Source organism: Anopheles cruzii, chromosome 3 (assembly GCF_943734635.1).
Source record: "Anopheles cruzii chromosome 3, idAnoCruzAS_RS32_06, whole genome shotgun sequence".
Lineage (NCBI taxonomy): Eukaryota > Metazoa > Arthropoda > Insecta > Diptera > Culicidae > Anopheles > Anopheles cruzii.
In genome coordinates this window covers 20,009,033-20,026,596 of record NC_069145.1, presented here as the reverse complement: position 1 = coordinate 20,026,596, position 17,564 = coordinate 20,009,033, and the positions used below count along the sequence as shown (strand labels likewise).

The 17,564-nt window shown below is 49.9% G+C and overlaps 1 protein-coding gene across 1 annotated transcript; it reads right to left on the bottom strand.

The window, feature by feature from the left end:
* Positions 1-15,504: 15,504 nt before the first annotated feature.
* On the bottom strand, positions 15,505-17,309 carry LOC128273284 (uncharacterized). Its single transcript, XM_053011220.1, has 3 exons — positions 17,119-17,309; positions 16,137-17,054; positions 15,505-16,065 (listed from the first exon to the last, which is right to left on the bottom strand). Exons 1-3 carry the CDS (start codon positions 17,307-17,309, stop codon positions 15,816-15,818), a joined length of 1,359 nt encoding a protein of 452 aa, XP_052867180.1. The 3' UTR covers positions 15,505-15,815.
* Between the last annotated feature and the right edge of the window lie 255 nt (positions 17,310-17,564).

Sequence of the window (17,564 nt, the reverse complement as noted above, 5' to 3'; positions counted from 1 at the left end):
AAAGATGTCACTGTGAAAGGTGTCCAGTGTTCACGTCGACGACATAAAAACTTAAATGGAGCTCTGTCGCCGCTGTGGGCCGCCGCTCCCCTCAGGTTTCTTCGTCCCGTCGCCAACGCATTACCATCGCACCAGGAAGTGGCGTACTGGAGGTACCGCAGGTCCCAGGGTTAACTTCCGGTTCCGGGCGGCGAACGGAAACGGCTAGAGACTTTCCCTTTCGATGGCATCGAAACAATCGCACCGTACCTTGACTTGCCCCGCTTTTTGAGGTTATGGTTTCGAACTTGGGGAGTGTCCCAGGTCGTCCCGCCGTGCAGCAATGATTGAGGTGACGCGGCCGGTTGACCGGCCGGAAACCGTCGCCAAAGAAACGCATCGAGCGCACGAAACGGCAGGTGGTGGCCATGTATGGTCACCGGAAATCGTCCGTTCTCGAAAGCCGCCGACGGCTGACAACATAAACACACGGTTCGGCCGGTTCCTGGAACCATGGTTCTGAGTGATGCGACCCCGAAAACCGATTCCGCACAAACAAAGCATTTGATTAGAAAACCGGCACGCGATGGCGGCGCTCGGAATCGCGAGTCCGACGATCATTTCAGGGTATTTTCACCAATTTTAATGATTGTAAACGCGCCCAGACGGGCCCAGGAATGACCACCACCGGCTGCGTAATGGGAGGGAATAAGTTCGGACAATCGCCCGAAGCGAAACGGAAACGGAAAAACGCCCACCGAAAATTGCAGTGCGTGGGGAGATTATGTTTCCTAATAACTTTCTCGGGTTTTTTTTTCCTGTCGGCCTAGAACAAACAGCATGTTGGACACATAAATGGACGCAACCCGAGAGACGACACGGTGGTGGTGGCCAAGGTCCCCCGGGTTGTGTGGAGCGAAGCGATTTAAAAGTAGTCTTCGGAATGGACCGAAAAGGCTGATGATTTCCCAGCCGGAAATGGGAGGACACAGCGAGTGATTCAAAACGGAGAGCGAGGGAAGAAAAAATGCCACGCCTCGACAATCGTACGAAACGCGGCGCGGCGAAAAGGCCCATTTTCCGGTCATTTCCTTGCACCAAGCCATGCCGGAAGCTCGTTTGTGGATCACCCTTCCAGCGGTCTCTTCCGGGGCCGTGTGCGTATTTTTTTGTTGTTTCGGGCGTTTTGAAGCATTTTATTACGACCCGGAACGCCGAAATGGGCTGGGCCAACGAGAAATTAGGAACAAAACGAACGAACGAAACAAATCTGAATACAAATCAAACTTCCTCATCAATTTTGAATGGTGTTTTTGTTGTTTCCAAATTTGAGCGGAATGACTTGAGTGTTGAGTGCGGATTTTAGAAGAACGTTTAAGGTGGAGCTTCGCAATTTGCTTCCTTTGCCGTCTCATAGTAGATATTCCCCAGAGTCTTTTCGGGCGCGTTAGATTGTGGCAGGAATAAAGCTGCTTAACGTTACCGTCAGTAGCACCATGTCACACCGTTCGAAACAATCTCTGCCCTTTTCGTTTAGATTCTTTTAAATGAACTGTGTGTCTGGTGCAAACGTTTCGGTAAGTTTTTAGCACAAAGTTGATAGGGATAAGGATTCGTCTTATATCGTTGGACGTCTCTAGTTAATTCCGATTGAATGGCTGTAGTGGAATCTCGGATAGATCTTTTCTATATGTATATAGTATCTTTTCTTAAAATCACGCTACTTCACGAACCGCACCAACTATAGGGATAATTGGGTAGAAAATAATGAATTAGAATGGGCCGAGACTGACATCCTGGACACGTTGGATACATTGGACACTAGGCACATTATCGTCAATTTTCACACGAACTTTCCGATCAATGAGGAAGGGTTCAACTTACCTCACAATACATGGACTGACTCCAATCTTCACAAGTTAAAAAAAAAGATCTCATGCGGTCCTGCTCAAAGGGGGCACTGTAGTCAGTATACGAGTGATTTGCCATGCGAGATTGCAGTTGAAACCAGCTGAGCCATTCAAAATAATCGAATCAGTAATAATAGGTAGACGAGCGGTAATTACAAAAGCAAACCATCTAGCGCCGTGTAAATTAAATAACTAATTAAAAAATATCGCACCACGTGTAACCATTTTCTGCCAATATGAAAAGGACAGCACGCCAAAACGATACGCTCCATATTTACTTTTAATTTCCCAAACAATGAGGTGCTCCGTAAAGTTTTGCCACCCATCCTCGGTGGATCCTCAGGATGTGTTGATTTGCTAATTTCCCGAAAGCCCTGAGGTTTTTGGGTCTCAAAGTGCCAAGTGCCAATGCGCCAAAGGACCGTCACGGGGCACTCGTCCTGGGTCGAAAGGCTTTCGGGTTATCCGTCGGCTGGCGTCGCGCACTAATTTGCATAGCTTCGGCCAAAAGGGCAAGTCGAACGACAAATTGCGAAAGTTAAAATCCTTTCTCCGGTTCGGATTGCTCCGGTGCTACTACTCCCGAGTTCGCTCCGTTCCTCGTCAGCGATAAATCCAAAGTGCACCTGCAAGTGGTGGTGGTGTGGTGTTCAGTGGGCTTGGGCCTGTGCCTGGGTTGCTGTTCCTTAATTACCTTCCCGGAATCGGTTGCTGCTAACGATTGGCCTACGACGGTGGTGACTACCCATGTCGGCACCAACCCACCCAGAAGGAGGCACAGGGGCATTATTTTTCTGTTGTTTCCCACCATCACCGTAGCCGGTTGGGTGGGGATTTTCCGGTGCGCCGGAACGTGGTGCCCCGGCCGGGTTGCCCCACGGGTGTTTGCAAACAAAACAAATTAAACCAACCATCACAACTCCACCGGTCGGCATATGGCGCCAATTTCATTCCGAATCGGACGCCGTTTTTTTTTTGTTCTACCAAACCCCTTACTCGTCCGCCCTATCGGAAAATCCCGGCGGGAAATTCATTCGAGCGCCACTAATGGGCCACTCTTCTTGGCAGGGCGAATGGTGGCGATATTTTTCCAACTCCTTGTACCACGCTCGAAGGGAACTGGTCGATGTCATTTGCAAAGGGACCGTTGTTTCCAGATCCAGAGGGGGAGGGGAGCCACCCAATCCGGGCTGCATCCGAGTGGAAAACTTGCACCTTCGAGACCAGCGAGTGTGTGGACATTGCCTCTAATTGCCTTCAGGTTCAGGGGTGCGCTCGCGCGCGCGCTCTCTAATACCGGCGTAAGCCGCGAATCGAGGCGGCAAACGTATGAATTGGCAACATATACGTATGAATGGCTATCAGAAGCAATTTGAAGTAAGTCTGGCCATAAAATAAAGCCCCCCGCGGTGATGAGAAGCACCGGAAGAAGTATGCACCATCGCGGCGGCGGCGCGCTTGGCCACGCAACCGCTTCCCAGGCGCCGTGGTGCAACACAGTTTGGTATTATTTACGAAATCGCCTGCCGGGCGAATGGGCGGCCCGCCAGCGTGGGCACCCTGAGCGTGACTTACTCAGGGGGCAATTAATTCCGTCGGTGATTCGAAAGTGCAGTCGGACATTAAAGTGCCGGTTTATGGCGAGTCTAGCAGCGCCGTTTGAATAATTTTATGGCACCTTTGTGGCATCCCGCTCCATCGCGACTGCAACGTGCGTTTTTTTGTTCGGTCCCGCACGCCGGAAAATGAACGGAGCCTTGCGTAGGTTCAGGGATTTACAAGGGTCGTTTGATAAGTTGCTAGCAAAGATGCAAGGTATTTTTTGTGATGTTGAATGCAAAAGAAATTTATGAACGAATGTTGAAAGTATATAAGGGACTCTTTGCCATCAATTAGCACAGTAAAAAGCTGGGTTGCTCAATTTAAACGTAATCTTACAACCCTTGGAAACAATCCACGCCAAGTGTGTCCAAAAACACCTGAAGCAACACCTGAAATCGTAGTAAAAATACAGTATATCGTATTGGAAAATCTTCGAGTAACTGAAAGAGATTTAGTCGAATCCGGAGGCATCTCATTGGGCAGTGTAAGCAATATTTTGACTGGAGCCGGAAGCTGCTGTATTTGGACGTCCAGAACGTTCATCGTCTCGCAAGCTTTTACGGCCACGTTTAAATTCACCTACCCAAAATGTCATTGAGGTAAATGATATGGTAAATGCGGAGTTCCCAGACACAGAATCCAACTCATCTTTGATTTGCGTACGTGGATTGCCTTTATTGATACTCGATTTTGTCCATTTTCAGAAAGCTGATTCACATCAGCTCACATCACAACGAAATTCCCTAGCTTCCATTTACAGGTGCTGCCATCTTCATGCTGAGATCGGCAACATATCAAACCACCCACTTTTAAAAGCTTCTTCTTCACATTACCGGGTGGCCACTCGGTGGATCGGGTGGTTGGGTGGTAAGGCTTTCTATTTGCGCCTCCTGTGCGCGCGCTGGTCACATATAAAAAGATTCGCCTGGATTAACCCGAGCCCCGGGGGCGGCTTCCACCCAAGGGTGGAAATGAAAATACATTTACCACGAGCCGAGGACTCCCCGGGGTGCGCACGGCCGCTTTCTCCTTCGCGCTTTCTGATACCCGTTTCCAGGGCCGAAACGGGCCGTTAACGCGTGACGCAGAGGGTCGACAATCATAAAGTGCCAACAAGAGTGGGCCGAAACCCTTGAATAGGCGAATTAAAACAAAGAAGAAAGAAAACGAACCGCACCGAAGGGCACATAAACCAATGGAGAAGCAAAGAAAAAAAAAGCGTTGTGAACATAATTCCCTGGTCGATCATTAATGTTCCATACATCGTTCGGACGAGTAACCACCCCGAGACCACCACCACCACCGACCCCTGTGCGTTCGTGCGAGACAATCCCCGCAAAACCCGGACTCTCCGAAACCGGCACCGGCGCCGGATGATCCTCGGACGCGGGGACCAAAACGCAAAACGCCATTTCCCATTTGTCGCGGGGCAAAAAGGATAAACGGGGACGTCCGTTGGCCGAAACAAACTGCCATTAATCCTATCATTCCGGTGCGAGTGAAGCACCGAAAAAGAGAAGAAAAACAAGACTATGGTGGACAAAGCCGGCAAACCCGGCTGTTGCAGCCTGTTGCTGCAACTCCCACTGGAAACCCGTTCCTCTGTTTTTTTTCTGGTGCCAGTGCCACCCCACTCAGCGATCTATGTGGCAACACGTGGCCAACCCCACCGGTGGGTGAGTGATATTAGCCCCGTTCGTTCGTGGCGATGAAGTTTAATCGGAAAGCAATCTCACGGCCCGTGGCCCGTCGCCCAGGTGTCCCAGCCGAGTGTGCCCGATTGTCTCCCGATTGTCAGGTGGGCGAGCGGGCCGTACGGGCTGTGGCCTTTCCTTCTGGGTCCTAGTGGGCCCCCCTTTAGAGTGGCCGCGACTGGCGCCATTTGCTTCGCGTGGAGTTTTACTTTTTGTGGCCAACAGTGAACTCGAAAACGGGCACCGCACCTCTGTGTGTGTGTGGCCATTCGTTCTATATCAAATATTTAGAGCGCTTTTGCAGTTAGACGTGTGAGTGGGGAGTGTGTGTGCTCCCATCAAGGGACGGCAGGCTCTGAATCATGTTCCAAAAAAAAGGAAGAAGCAAAAAATAGAAAGAGCGAGTGGGACCAAGATAGCGTTTACCGATAAAGGTACGTTTTTATGTTTCTGGAGGCTCCGGGCGGGTGGGGTCGGTGGTGGGTGGTTGGAAACGCGCATTATATGTTGCTCGCCACTCGCCCGGGGCCACTTCCCGGGTGGGTTCCCCCAAAAAAAAGGTGCTGAATAATGTAGCAGCATGTAATTTGAGCGAAAGTGGCCTCGGTGGCGTCGACATATCGCGCCCGCCGCCGTCTGCGATGATGCGAATGCAATGGTTGCTTTGTCGCATTTTATATGGGCTACGCACGGTCCCGGGGCCGTAGGTTAAGGGCCCTGGCCATGGCTGGGACCCGCTGTTACCACCCAACATGGCGACCAGGCCAAGTCATCTAAAATGCAACTCATTGCGCGATGGGGAAAGAAAATCGATCGGAACGGACCACGATGACGACGACGGGGCCAGCAAGGAGGGCGACATCCTGGGCGTCGTTCCGTCGTGGAATGAAGTGGTTTCCGGGAATTGACTGCAGTGGCGTAGTGGCGTACACGGTAATTTAGGCGATCTCAACGGGGCGATAATGCGCCCCCACCACACACACACACGCGCGCACGAGCCAGGTTGGGAATGTGTGTGTGCATGGAGCACTATTCCATTATTCACACTCACATCCATACACCGGGAGGCGCGTTGGATCAAAGCGTTCGAAGTCGAAGGCCCATTTGGGGTGCCCAAGTGATGTCCTTCCGTTTTCAAAAGGGGTTAAAAAATGGGTATTAATTAGCCCGGGGAAGATACCAACATTTTGACACGACGACTCACGGACTCGTCGGTATGCACGCGAGCAGTAATGGACGCATTAAACTTGCATACGGTTGTACCTGCTGGTGGCGGCGATGGAGCCGTTTGTTTCTGGCAGTTAGGTGCAGTTGCAGCTGCAAACAAAATAATTGATATTGACAAACGCTTTGTTGTGGTTCCCATTTAATTTCTGGATATTAAAAATTCAAGCCGCTCGAAGAACGGACGATTCTGGGATTCCCGTCGGCGATGAAGATTCACTTGCCAAGATTAATAATGATTGACTGAAAGGATTAATTAGTAAACTGGCCCAGTTGGAAATGGAACACTGACGAAGATTAATGACTGGCTAATGCTTAGAGCTACCTGATCTTGGGCGTTCTTCGAGTAGAAATCGGTGACCACTTTGAACTGCTAAACTTTAACAGGCGCACTTTAGTTTGACGTTACGTCGTTGATCTGACAGCATCGTCAGCCAAGCCTAGGCGCGTAACTAAGCAACGGTGTCGCAGCAGAGTGTCTGTCTGGATGAACTGAATGCTGTGCGAAAATGGTCGTACCGCGCTGAACCACAGCTTGTGGGTGAGATGAGCCCGATATAACCCGTTTGCGAGCGTAAACGAGCCAACGAGCGCAAGAAAGGGAAATTCATTTATTCCACACACAATTTGTATGAGTCTTCAACTTGACGGCGTCGGCGACGACGACGACGACCATAAGTACGTGGTCTGCAGAGCCCTTCGCCATCTAACAGGCGGATGCAGCATTTTGTAGCGCTTCACTGGCGTTGACATTTAACCGAGCGCGCCCAGTCTCCTTGGGCCAACCGCTGAATGCGTTCAGCCCGACCTTTCTTCAGACAAGCCTCCGCTCCGCTCTGGTTTCGGTGCTTTTCGCGCCCAACGTGGGCCATTTGTATGTGGGGCCCGTTGTCTTGTTAGGAAGGGTAGGAAAATTTGCTTACACCGTGCAAAGGCGGCAAAACATACGGCATCAGGCAACAGGATGCGCCGGGAGCTCCTTGCCTTGTTTGTGGTGCAGCTCGAAAAGTAACCCGTAACCGTCCGCGTTGGGAGATCGCGCGCGCGGGATGAAAATTTATCGTTCGCATCTGTAAATTTCCACTGCCTTGGTCGGTCGGTGGAGGCGTCGGCAACTGTTTCCCGGTGCGGGTGTCCCTTTCGTGAACGTTGTGGCGCTGGCGGTGCAACATCGCACATTGCATGCACACACGCAGTCCTTGCCTTGTTTTTATGCTTAAAAGTCGGGTAGGGAAGCAAAAATAAGTTATTCGCTTCTTGCCATATGATGCAGTTCGGTGGCCTCGTGGCCTTTGGACTTGCAAAGGGCGCACGCTGGGAAGGGTTTTAATTTTATTTACAGCGACAACTAAACGTGGTTCGAAGGTTGGGCACTTTAATATGTGCCGTTCTTATGACTTTCCTATGTTGAAGTGTGATTCGCGTGCTAAATACGTTCGTAGACTCCTTCGGGCTCGTCAGACGGGCAGCAGTGTATTTACATTGAAGCGCTTATTAGTAAAACGTGTGTGGCATGAAAATGTTGAATTGGTATGAAAAGGAACTGTGAATGGAAATGAGTTTTTTCGATGCAGGAGCTGTAAGCTATGACTTGAATATGCTTTGAATATGTGTATTACGGTGCCTTTAGAGATTGTTTGCACAATATTTGACGAAGCCACTTATGAATAAACAAACGACGTTCCGCCGGCAACATGAATCAATTAAGCGTTGCAATTAGTTACGAACGATAATTAGTGTTCTTTTGGCGCACCCCTTGGTGGTTGCCCATGTTGACCCGTTGACCATTACAAAAACTTTAGAAACATTTTATGGAATTTCCGTCCAAAATAAATCATCGTTAGCCAAACGGACCGGGCCCCCCCTGGTTTGTACGGATATTTTAATGACGCTACCGTTGTCTGTGTGTTGATGATGCTTGTTGGCCACATCACGCAACAGCAACTCGGTGGTTGCTCGGCTGCCGTGGAGCAAATTTTGGGAGCTAGTGCACCGCAGGGCTTTAAGGGCCGCGACACTAACGGCGGCCAACATTAATGATTCCGCCGGGGCCCAGATTGCTGTAATGAAGACAAACATTGCTTGCGAGCCTCTCGCGAAAGGACCGCGGCCAGTGTAAGGTGCGCACGTGCACGCGAGATAACAAGCGCGCAGATTGCGATGGTGATTAAAAGAAAAAAAAAGGGCGTCGAAAGGGCTAGAACGCGGCTTGAGAAGAATAGTTGCAACATAGTTATGCAGTCGGTGCAATTATGCACACACGCGGACAGCGCGCGAGTGTGCGCAATTATTGTGGCACATTTCGGTACAACTAATGGGCGTCGAGCAGAAAGTTTTGTAATTAATTTCGATCACACTTTTTTGCGTCCCGTAGCGCTTGTGGTTTTTCTATAACGGTCTCGTACATTAGGGTTTCTGTTAACTTTCTGCAATTCAAGTATTGCACAATCGATGTTTTCCACCCGGATTTTAAATTGCTCCTTGAGTTATTGCATTCTAGAGTTATTTGAGGGGCGATTTTTTAATGGTAGATTAAAAGTTTGGACCATAAACTGTCCACGCGCCGTTGCCAATATCCTAGAGCGTGGTCAGCGCACCCCAAAACCGTCAAAACACACGTAAGATGAGGTCGATGAGTCATCGTTCCATTGTAAGTGTCCTAATGAATTTATCCCTCCGGTTTGGTTAGGCTTCATTGCGACAGGAAACGGCTTCCGGGCAGGATTCTTCCATGTTTCACTGTGAGGGGGCCGTTTTTTGCAGCCACGTGATTCCAAAAATGTCCCCAAATAGCGAAACGCACGTCGTGGAACCCTCTCGAAAGTCGCACTCCACTGTTTGCTTCCTTCAAACTGGGAGAAATCCAATAAAGTTAATGGATCGGAACGTCTTGCGCCAACCAGCGGCGATGCGCCCGCGATGCCGGCGAAGATGAAGCGTTGATCATTATTATCACTGGGAAAGCATAATTAAATTTGTATCGTCAGCATCGGGCACCCGGGGATAATTCATTATTAACGCTGCGTACATCGCAGCCGGCGTGTGCCCTCCGATGGTTGCAGTTCACCAGAAGAAAATTGATTATTGAAAAGATTTATCAAACGCCGGCCAAACGATTTGATTAACACAGTCGCGCGAGCGCGCTCGTGCCTTCTTTCGGTTGGTTCGTGAAACTTTGCCGGGAAGCGGCTTTCGGGACGACTTTCTGATTTCGACCCGTTGGCCGGGAGCACGAGCTCCCATTATTTATGATCCAGTTGGCACTTTCGTGCGGTGTTAATTTATACGCAATCCAAGATGAATAATTTCGGACTCCCGGCGATCACCGGGACAACAGCCGAACGATGGGCCGCAGGAAGGAATGAAATCGTAATGGCGCCGCTCATTTGCAGCTTGTTTGAAGTAATAACCAGCGGTCCGGTTTCGATTAGTATTCAGTTTTTTGGTGATCAGGCGCTTGCTTTTTAGAATTATTTTCCGGAGATGGCCAGCACGCCGAGATGGTGCTTAGAGAGATGAATGTTTAATCGCTACCATGGTTAGAAAATTGAAAACATAAAGCTATTGAAATTGATACTTGATTGAGTGTGATTGCAAATGTTCGCAACATATTTGCCTACGGTCCCTGGGTACCCACGCTCACGATGCTCTGATTCTTCTGTAACATGCCGTGAGCCATCTGCTGAGCGTGTTATGGGGTGGATACGGATATCAAGATTTATCATCATTACCTGGAGGCCTATCTTGTTACAACGGAGTTTTCCCACACACAGGCCCCACGGTGGCCAAAATGAGCTTATCATAATGGGACCGTGTGCGTTTTTCAAAGGCGATTCTTCTTTAAAGCTTCCAGATTAATTCCCAATTTTGCAGCGCCTCGGTTGGCTTCGGCACAAACATCTTTCCACAGGCCAGGCCACGCCTGCCATTGTGCCACGGTACCGATGTGTGCCATTAGTGCGCAATGGGTTCTCCTGTCGCCGGTACACCTTTGACTTGCCGGTGTCATGTTGGAACTCATTAGCGTCACTTTCGTTAGCCACTGTAAGGCGAAGGCTTTTAAATGCCTTCAAAAGTCATCTAATTTAATTAAGTCCGATTAGAATAATTTATTACTTTCCCATGTGATGAGGCCCGGGTGCCTCGGCGGATTAGGCCGCCGTGACTTTCAGGAAGCACCGTTCGCAACGCAGGCCCGTTTGCGGAGCGTAATGTGCGAAAGGAGCAGGATCTGCTTCATGAAATACCGCCGTCATCGTTAAACGGCGGGAATCATACTGGCAGGAGAAAAAGAAAGAAAAAAAAAACGGATACAAATTCATTTTTAATCCAGAAAGTCCTGCACTACTAGGGCCCGTAGTCGGGACAGGTATTACCATAATCGGGTGCCATTGTGCGGTTGTGTGGTGGCGCTTTTGGTTGGTTAAGGGACGGGCTATTACGGGACACTATTGTCGTTTCGTCCGGATCGGGAACGGAGTTAGCTTTCTGGCCCACTGAATGCGTCGTACGGCCAACAGGCAAACAGGAACTTTTGATGGCTTTCCTCGGAACAATCTGCTGCTTCGGTAATAAAAGCAAATGTGTGTCCGTCCGTTTCCGGTTTGTCAATAATTACACATGATTTCGACCGTTGACTGGAGACTGGAGCACCTCTACAGACGTCGGGGCTGGCTGCGCGTTGTTTAATGCGTTTTTTTAATAGCCCATTGCATGATGAGTCGTTGGATTAAATAATATCAGAAATAAGGGTAATAAAAAATTTGGTAAAAATACCAACAACCATGGTAAGTGATGGTCAATTTCACTTTGCGAAAAATGCGAATAGGAGAGCAAATGTCTGCATGAATTTCAGTGGTAAATGTATATTAAAGACAAGTTCGTCCAACAGGATCAAGTGGAAATTAGAAAGGACTCAAAATTTGCAAACGAGTCCAAAAAAAACTCAAAACTCTTCAAAACTTTTACTAACCGTTCCCTTTGTTTTGTTTTATTGTGCTATCTCTTCAAGTCTTATCTTGGATTCTGTTATCTTGTCCTTGCCTTGTGTCTTGAACTAAATTTGTATTTAACTACCTACCTTGTTTTCGAGTAAATCCTTTAAGACTAGCTGGTTGAAAGGCTCTATCACTTAGGCCAAAATGATTACCGGGTTTCGACTGGAACTTTAAAGCATTGACATTTCACTCTCAGTGTCTCTACTCTGCGGACCGCGCTCAACTACTCATGCAGGGTTGAAACCAAACGAATTGTCCAAATCTGACAAACGATCCTTGGCAGTTGAGATTTTCGTGACCCAGCTCTGATAGCGGCAATAAACGGCAAACCATCGAAAAGTCCACCGAAGAGCCGTTGGACAAATTGTACTCTTCCGGAACGCGGATCAAAAACAAAAAAAACAGCCCTTAAATAATGATGATCGCGGAACAGATTGTCCGTCACAAAGTATGGCTCCGCGTACCGTATCGGGGTGCAGGACGAAAATAAAAAAGGCCACACGAAAGTGGTGCTCGAAAAAAAGATCCATTCCTCGGCAGAGCTTTCATTTGCAAATTTTCGACCACCGGAAAATGGCGGAAGCAAAACCGAACCGACCGATGGCGGGCCCAATTTGACCACATCATCGTGTTGCGACCGGCAAGCCACAAGCCGGTGGCCATATACACACACACACACACCGAACTGAAGTGTGCGTCGTTTTGTCCCAAAGACTCGTGAACGTCCTTTCGGCGGTGACCGGCCACACAGTTGTGGCCACGGTCGCCCAACCGCCGGCCCCACCCCCGGCCGACCCGAACCCTGGTCCTGGTGCCCATGGCGCGTCAGGGGTTTTAATTCAATTAAAGTGATTCAGCAAACGCAACACTGTGCCGGCCGAGCGCAGGACCTTCGGACGGGACCGTCGGTCATAATTTCTCCGGTCACATAATGTTCCGAGTTCCGGGGCCGCGAAAATTACCGCCTATCGGTCCATTAAACTTGCAATCGTCATTGCCGCGCAAAATCACGCCACGCGCGTTCGGGCGTTTAGTGTCCGCGCTGGCCAGCACCCCCGCCCCCCCCTCGCTAGGGCACGGTCACGGGGCCGCGTAAATCACGGTCCTTGGAAGCAGCACAAAAAACGCGCGAATCGGCATCGAGTGCATAAAGCGGCACTAGCGCTGGCACGGGAACGACGCTGGCATTAAAAATGCATAAATAATCCGCCGTTTTATTTGCTTCGAATTTGTTTTCCGCCTCGCGCTTGATTCATTTCCATTTCGCTTTTCTCGCCCATTTGCTCCCTGGTGGGTAGGTGGGTGTGTCGGTGCCGCTTTGTGACGGTTTGATTGTGACAAATTTTCACACTTCCCGCACTGTCCCACTTCCCTGTGTCTTGTGTTTAAATTTACAACGAGTTATGGCTTTTCGAAGGAAGTCCGGACCGGACCGGTTTCGCGTATGAAAAGGACCTTCTTCAAATAACGCCAACGGCAGGACGATAGACACCGGTACGAGGGTGCCGGGTGTCGTTTCGCGACTGCATAATCGTGCGGCGCGAAGTCTTGCAAGACATTTGTCTTCGGAAGTCGGAGCTTCGGAGAACCGTTATCCTGCGAAGGGGCACAAAAACACCGTGCCACCCAACTATTGGGTCTGTGTGTGCTCGGGACAGGGCGACAGACACAGTGCGCACGGGAGCCGTTTGGCAAACAAGCGGGCGATGGATACGCGAAAATTTATTGAATTACTCGCTATGATAAATGGGAATACTGTTGCTGGAAATTTATATCCTCGTCCTCGTCGGTGTGAGTGTCGCCACGCTGCATGAGAAATCGTCCCTACACACACACACCGGCCGGCCGGCCGACACAGGCCGAGTCAGTCTGTGTCGGCCGGCAGCGGTGAACAGAAAAAAGGGAAACGTCATAAGAAGTGCAATTGCACGGCATGAGTTAAGTGAACAGTTATGTTGCACCCACCGCCACCCCGGCGGGCCTGGCTGGTAGGCTCGATCCGGTTGTGTTTCAATTAATGTTATGCTATTTGTGCCTTTGGTGTATCCAATGTTTCAGTTTTGAAGATAAAGAACAGGAATGGGGCCAGATTTGATATGTGTTGACTTTATTTTGTTGGTTGATTTGTTAATTTTCTTCATTCGATTTTTATTACTTTCAGTTTTGGTGTTGGTCTTTCAATTTACTGCCTGATCCGTGCTCAAGGCAGACGGACTAAGGACTTATAAGACGAACACAAACAACTCTCGGCCTTTCCAAAATTATCCGTGGTTTATCCAAAAAAGTTCCTAACTCGCTCAGTGTTCTAAAGCACATGCCTGTTATATTGGCTCGACCTTCACTTCAGTTTTCTACATTATTTAATTCGTTTTAATTCGTCTCCATACTCACATTGTGCGTGTTACGTTGTTCATATTTCCCGCTAAGTTATCTTGATCATAGTAGAGCTGGAAAGTTTATAAATAAAACACAATCCTTGCGTTTGCTTCGCCATTTTTCTCCCTTGTCACAGCGAACATCAGCAATAACTCTCCCCGTCGGTGTCGGCGTGTTCTCATGTTCCCGATGGCGCTGGGGTTCTTTTTGTGTCAAACTTTTGCTATCCCACCAAGCGGAAGCGTTGTTAGACGAGCTGCGACGTTTGCAGACAAATTATCATCGGGCACGGTTCGCGCGCTCTCGAGCCAAACGAATAAAAAAACATAACCAAAAAGTACAGGTTAGACAAGGTAATTGCTGCCATTTCTTACAAAAGCCGGTCGGTCCTTCGGTGGGTGAAAAAGGCTTCCACTAGCACCGGCGTATTCCTCGGAATGGCGTGAAATTTCGGGCCATCCCGGATCCTGGCCATCGGTTTTTACCACCGCCAACGATCCCGGTTCCACCGGGAGGACCGCGTGACCGGTTTGTTTTCCTTTCTGTCGGTTTTGCCGGTTTCCGCTCTGCCGGATAGCCGGGGTTTTTGTGTGCGATCTGTTGCAACACGGAAGCGCATATTTCATCACAGGTTTCGGAGCTTCTGGTGGTCCGTGTGTTTTTTTTTAGACACCGCCCGATGACGGTAAATGATAAGTGTTTCCCCGAAGAAAGGCCCGGCCAAACGGGCCGGGCACGGTTTTCACTTGGCACTTGGACTCGATGGCGAGTGTGGATAAAACATTGCGACGCAAGATGCAATTGAAATGGAAACCATGTTTCGAGCGTGCCGTAGGTAGTGCTGGATGTCATGAGCCTTTTTTATGATTAATTAATTGCCGTCGGGCTCGTTGGCTGGCGCTGTGTGTAATTAATAAAGTATAATAATAAACCACACCGCGACTGCGCCTCGATTGGCACCGAGGTTTAATTGGTCCGTTGATGTAAAGCAAATCAAACTAGCAGTAAGTACACGGAAATCGTCCCCCACCGGAGACCCGCCGGCAGCGCTCGGCAGAGCGTCTATGCATCTCAATTACCGGAATTCGTTTTTCGCTTCTCCACGAAAGCCAATCAAGAGAATTGTTTTTCCGAGCAGCTCCACTTCTTGCTGATCAAATAAATACGTGACATCCGCTTTACAACGAACGAGCCCCGAAGGATGGCGCCGGTGCTGTTGTCGTCGAACGCCGCGCCATGTGTTTGTCCGCCCAGTGTGACAAATTGCATGGAGTATCGTTACCTAGTAGTTCTGCACCGTTCGTTACAATCTGTCAGCGCTTCAGCGGAGTTCGTGAGGTGTGTTTTTTTTATTCCATCACAACCACGGCGAGCCACGGCGAGGTATCCATGTTGCGATTGCTTACCAAACTCCTCCGGCGGGAGACATCCCGTTCCGGGTTAGAAGAATGCAATTGAATCATCCGTTCGACGGTGGATGGGCTCCGATCCTGAAGTCAGTCAGTGTTTTTACACCACTCCCGCGCGGTGCAAGCGTATGTTTGAGTTTATAGTTCATTTTTTTAGATTGTGTTTTCGCTTTCGTGTAACTTTTGTGTTTGTGTTGTTTTATTTATCGGTGGAGGATTCAGCGCGAGCACAACGCTCACGAGTAGTACGGAATAGGAGTTGTGTTCGTTACATTTTAATTGGATCGCAATGACAAATGGTGGTCACGAGGATTGTTAATGTTGTTTGAAGGAATTTTGTTTGCAAAAACATATTTCTGCATATAGTTTAGAAACAAATAGTTCAATTGTTTGGATTGAAATAGATGAAATTGCCTTTCCCTAGGCAATCTGATTACAGGATCTCGCGAAGTTCTATAGATATTGTTTGATACATTCTATTCCAAACTCAAATTTACATCGTGAGCATTACGGATCGCAGTTAGCCTTGGTTGCCGGTTACAATCACTGATTACTGAGCGGTAAAGATAGGTTGAGTGTCAACTGGGGCGTTAGCTGTTTGGCAGGAAATATTTAACATCCGACTTAGCCGACCATGTCCAGATAGCCTTGCTGCGCGGCGTGGATCAGCACCTTCGCGAGGCGCTCGTTGACCGCCTCCCCGCCGGCAATCAGATAGATATCCCGAAACGCCGGTGACGTGATGTCCGTGTGAAAGTGGTGCACGATTTGTTGGACCTCCGTCTCGCTCGACATCATGCACGGTAGGAACTTGATCGCTATGACCGCACCGTAGACGAAGTGCTGTGCCAGGTGTTGCTTCATGGCGTCGTATCTGATAGGATGCGGAACACAAAACGCAGATTAAACATTTGGAACAAGATACGCGTCGGCAGATAAACGTACGAGTACGGCGCAAGGCGGGCATCGTCCGGGGTGGTTTGTACGATTTCACAGAGGCACCGCATCAGCTCGCGGTGATAGACTCCGAGCAGGTCCTCCCAGCCACCGTGGGCCCACGCTTCCGGCAGCATGTTCATGTACATGAAGAACGACAGATCGAGGGCCGGCGAACCGTAACGGTTCTCCTGGAAATCTATCAGCATCACGTCCTGCGGCGTGCCGTCGCCGCCGTACCGGAACAGTACATTGTTTCGGTTGAAGTCGCCGTGCAGAATCACCGAGTACGTATCGTCCCTCCGCAGGCACCGCTGCATCAACTCCGAGGGACAACTGCCATACCGGCACCTTAACGCCTCGATCCGCTCTCGCTCCTTATCTCCAACCGATTGGAGCAATTCGGGGCGGTCGTCCAGGTAACGGAACACACGCTCGAACACCACCTTAAAGATGACGTCATAGCTTTCGAAGAAGATCTTACCGTCCTGCACGAAGTTGAGCGGGATGATACGGTCCACCAGGCAGGCGAGTCGCTCCGACTGACCGCCGATCCGCAGGGCATAGGAACAAGCGTGAAACTGTGCCACTTTGCGGGCCATCAGGTCGAGGTGTGCCCGGTCAAGGTTGAGCCGACTGTGGCTCGGTTCGAACCCGGCCAACGTGACGTCCGCCATCGCGAGGAACGTTTCCTCCTGCTCACTGTAGGCCGGATAGCGTACGCTCGACTCGGCCAGGTAGATCCGCGGGCAGAGGCTGCTGAGATCGATCTGGGCACCGCTGGCCCGCACCAAACCGGCAAACGTTGGGATGACGTTCGAGTAGACATTGATTTCATTCGGAAAGAGCACCAGACCGAGTGACTTCTGGCGGAAGTCATCGTCACCCTTCATCATCTTCAGCATCAGCGTGAGCGTTTTGGTTTCGCTGGAAGTGGGAAACGGAGGCCGCATTAAATGACCCGCTTCCAGAGGCGTTCGGGGGCCGTTACCTTGTGACGGTGTGTTCCAGATTGAGCGTGAGCTTGTGGATCACCGACATAAACCCGTCCAGTCCTTGCGGGGTCGTCAGTGTGCAGCCACCACGGCTGGCTATCCGGTAGGCCCGCAGATCGTCGTTCGATTGGAGAATCTTCTCCACCAGCTCGGTCGTTAGAAAGCGCACTTTTCGATCGGCGTCCATAGTGGCGTCTCAGGCGTCGTTGTGCCGTAGCAAGGGGTCGTCAGAAACTGTTGGTCATCTCGTCGCACCGAGAGCGCGAGCGTCTTCTGTTTAAGTGACTAGCGCAAACTCGAACTACTACATTCACGCTGTCGGTCAATATTTAGATTGCGTTGAAACTCGCGTGTAATCTTATCGCGAACCTCAGCTGGCTGCACAGACCGCGAGTTGAACGAGAGACCGGTTTCTAGAGAAGGTCTCTCTATCTGTCTCTTT